This window comes from Argiope bruennichi, chromosome 1, assembly GCF_947563725.1.
Source record: "Argiope bruennichi chromosome 1, qqArgBrue1.1, whole genome shotgun sequence".
Taxonomy (NCBI): domain Eukaryota; kingdom Metazoa; phylum Arthropoda; class Arachnida; order Araneae; family Araneidae; genus Argiope; species Argiope bruennichi.
Genome location: NC_079151.1, coordinates 59018388 through 59022243, shown reverse-complemented (window position 1 = coordinate 59022243; position 3856 = coordinate 59018388). Strand labels below are relative to the sequence as shown.

The window sequence follows — 3856 nt, the reverse complement described above, 5'->3', positions numbered from 1 at the left end:
TTTCTCGATTAATCTTAGTTATCCCATGACATTTTTAGTGAATAAATTTATGTCTATCATTCCATTAAATGCCTTTAAACTGATATTAGGTTGCTCAAATATCAACTTGAAAGTGATGGAAGATATCGCTTTAGATAAGGAGAAAAAAAACTGAACGAATTCGGATGAATGCAAAGATTTGATTTAAAGCAGCAATATAGAAAGAACATAGAAAGTACATGAAATATATACATAAAGATATTCAATTGCGATTGTTTTTCATTTTAACTTTAAATCTTTGCTATTTCAAATTCAGTCCGACTTTTAAATATCACTGTATATACTAGTCGATTGTTTCGAAGATGCTTTAACTATATTCCCAACCACAAATAGATTAATTGCTTAATGCATTTAAATAAGTTAAAAACTTTCACTACTAGTTTGCTTTAAAAATGCAAACGGAAGCTCAATTAATCCGATTTAGTGAGTTTGTAAACTACTTTGTACTTTATATTTAATAATTTTATGGAATTAATGAAGTTTCTATTACCGAGGAATCTATTATGAAACCAAAATGTGAATATTGCATTTCTGCACACCATTTAATTTTAAGAAAGCAGAAATTTATTCATTGTTGAATCTTTCAATAACTGTATTTAATTAAAAGATCAATTTTCCGATAGTCCGTTACAAAGTTTGCAATCTTAAAATCCAAACCCAAGTATTTAATTACTTCCAACCAATTTTAAGCTGAATATTTTCATCAAATTATTCTATTATCCTTTCGTTTGGGTTGGCAGCACTGTATACGCTAAAATTTATCCAAATAGTTAATTACTAATTCAAGGGGTGCGAGTTTTAGAAACGGACAAACTTTCATAATTCTTTTGGTAAGTTTCATGCCGAACATAGGAGAAATGTAGCCCTAAAGGTTTTACACAAGCTTTTAATCACGGAATTTCCCAAGTAGAATTAAAGGAGTGTACTTTTAAATTCCATAATTCAAAGCAAACAAATTTATATTATCACCTCTCCTGGGTTATAGAAATAAGTCAGTCACTTTATCAAATTTTTTATTTCTCTGTAGGGATAATTATCATCAATAGAAAAAAACTGTATATGGGGTTTAATTCTGTGTTTACTGTGTATATGGGGTATGTTTCAATCATTTTAAAGTTACAACGAAAACACATTACCAGCAAACGAAGAAATTATTTAAAACATGTTTATTAGCACTTAAAGGTTGGCTTAAAAACATTTTATCCAAAAAAATTCAGCGCAACGGATAGGTCGGTTGCTTAGTTGTACAATGTGATGAAGACATTACATTGATATATCCTAGATTTTGAAATCTTAAGATTATTAAAAAAAAATTATGCTCAAAATATGCATGGACCTTATAAGGAACATAAAACACCAAGAAAACATTGAGTGAAGTTTTCCAAAACATCTAGAATTTCTATTATTGATTCACTATGGCATTTCATCTCCAACTATCCCTAAACTGAAATTAAATAGCAGGATATCTACATAATGGACCTCAACTGCAAAGTTAAACGAATTTTAATACTCCTGATTTGGTTGCTAGGCGATAAGGACATTGAAAATTTGCATTGTTCTTTAAGAGATTTGAACGCAGAAACTCGTAAGAGAAATCTCAAGAATATGTTATTAGAATTAAGAACTAAATTTGTTCTAAGAATAAAAAACTGTTTAGGATAAACATTCAAATTCTCAAAACATAATTCATGTCCCTTCGAAAATTTATCAATCCAAAAAAATGCAATAACAATAGAAAAAATTTTTAATTTTTCACCCATCTCGATATGAAAATCAATATAAATATTTTGAGTTACCCAATTCAGTAGTTCTAAACGGTTACTGCTATTAAAAGATGCTATTAACAAATCAATTGGAAATTGAAACTTTTGAAACCAAATGAGCTGAAATAAAAACAATTCTGAAACCAATAATTACAAGCTGATCGATTAAATTAAAAGAAATATACTAGTTTTGGAACCTGATGGGTGTCGCTGTATTACAAGTGATAAAATTTTCAAACACTAAACCATTTCAAAAACGTTTTATAAAAGGGAATTTTGTAATTTTCCCACATAAGCTAACACTTGTATATTAGCAAGAACACTGAAAAATACTGTAGATGTTACTATAAGTGTTCCTGATGTTAAAGAATATTTGTAAAAATTCAGACATGCTTCATAGCCCTTTTAGATGACAGATGCTTGCACATATACGCAAAATTTTCCTTTCGCATTTCGAAGCAGAAAAATTGCAAACATTTTTTTATATCACCGAAATTCATATTACGATCATTATCCACACTTCGGATTACCCAAGACCCCACATTCGATTCATTAATCCCATTTCAGAATACCAAAAAGCCCATTTCACTCGTCAATCACACTTCGGACTATTAAGAACCACATTTCTTTCATTAGCAAGCACCCGACACCATAAAGCAATCACGATCCACTCGTTACCAAGCACCCGACACCATAAAGCAATCACGATCCACTCGTTACCAAGCACCCGACACCATAAAGCAATCACGATCCACTCGTTACCAAGCACCCGACACCATAAAGCAATCACGATCCACTCGTTATCAAGCACCTGACATCGAAGCAATCACGATCCCCTCATTACCAAACATCAGAAACCACAAAGGAATCAAACATCATTCATTGCCCACTCATCAAACCACCAAACCAATTTAAAACCAGTTTTCATTTGCACAGCAGCTACATATAACAAAATTAAATATTTCACTCAATACCCACTCCTCAGACAACCAAGACCTAATCACTCACGCTTCCAAACACCAAGATCTACACTTAATTTATCACTCACTGATCAGAGAACCCAAACCAACAATCATATTACCCACACCTCAAACCTCTAAGATCCCCATTGTCGCTCATTACCCACGCCTCAGATCAAGATCCACACAGTCACTCATTACCCACGCCTCAGATCAAGATCCACACAGTCACTCATTACCCACGCCCCAGATCAAGATCCACACAGTCACTCATTACCCACGCCCCAGATCAAGATCCACACAGTCACTCATTACCCACGCCTCAGATCAAGATCCACACAGTCACTCATTACCCACGCCTCAGATCAAGATCCACACAGTCACTCATTACCCACGCCTCAGATCAAGATCCACACAGTCACTCATTACCCACGCCCCAGATCAAGATCCACACAGTCACTCATTACCCACGCCCCAGATCAAGATCCACACAGTCACTCATTACCCACGCCCCAGATCAAGATCCACACAATCACTCATTACCCACGCCTCAGATCAAGATCCACACAGTCACTCATTACCCACGCCTCAGATCAAGATCCACATTATCACTCAAACTAAAAAGGCTCAGAAATCCACTCATTACCCACACCTCAAACCACAAAGGACTTAAAATTCACCACCACCATTCAAAACCACCAACGCCCTTAAATCCATTCATTGCCCACTCATGAAACCACCAATGACCTGAAGTTAATTCATTTATTAACCTCTCACACCATCTAGTCACAAATTCATTTCCCAGATCTCAAACCACCACTGTCCTGAAATTCCTTCATTACCCATATTTCTCTTTTTTTAATATTCGGACTCTGTTCATGTTTCAATTATTGTTTACGTCCTAAAATATTCGTATTTCTCTGTATGGAACTTATCTTGTAATCCACATTATTGCAATCAGATCGATACTAGTGATATTTTGTTCCATACCCACTATCAAAATGTGCAATTAACTCTTCAAGCAGCACATGTTTCCATGAAATGTTCTCCAAATGCCACATAACACCAAAATATCACTAAATTTCCACTCCATTC

General features: G+C 34.3%; 1 protein-coding gene across 1 annotated transcript; it reads left to right on the top strand.

The window, feature by feature from the left end:
- The first annotated feature begins 1512 nt into the window (after positions 1-1512).
- LOC129972779 (uncharacterized) lies at positions 1513-3434 on the top strand. Its single transcript, XM_056087040.1, has 2 exons — positions 1513-1624; positions 2788-3434. Exons 1-2 carry the CDS (start codon positions 1513-1515, stop codon positions 3432-3434), a joined length of 759 nt encoding a protein of 252 aa, XP_055943015.1.
- The last annotated feature ends 422 nt before the right edge of the window (positions 3435-3856 follow it).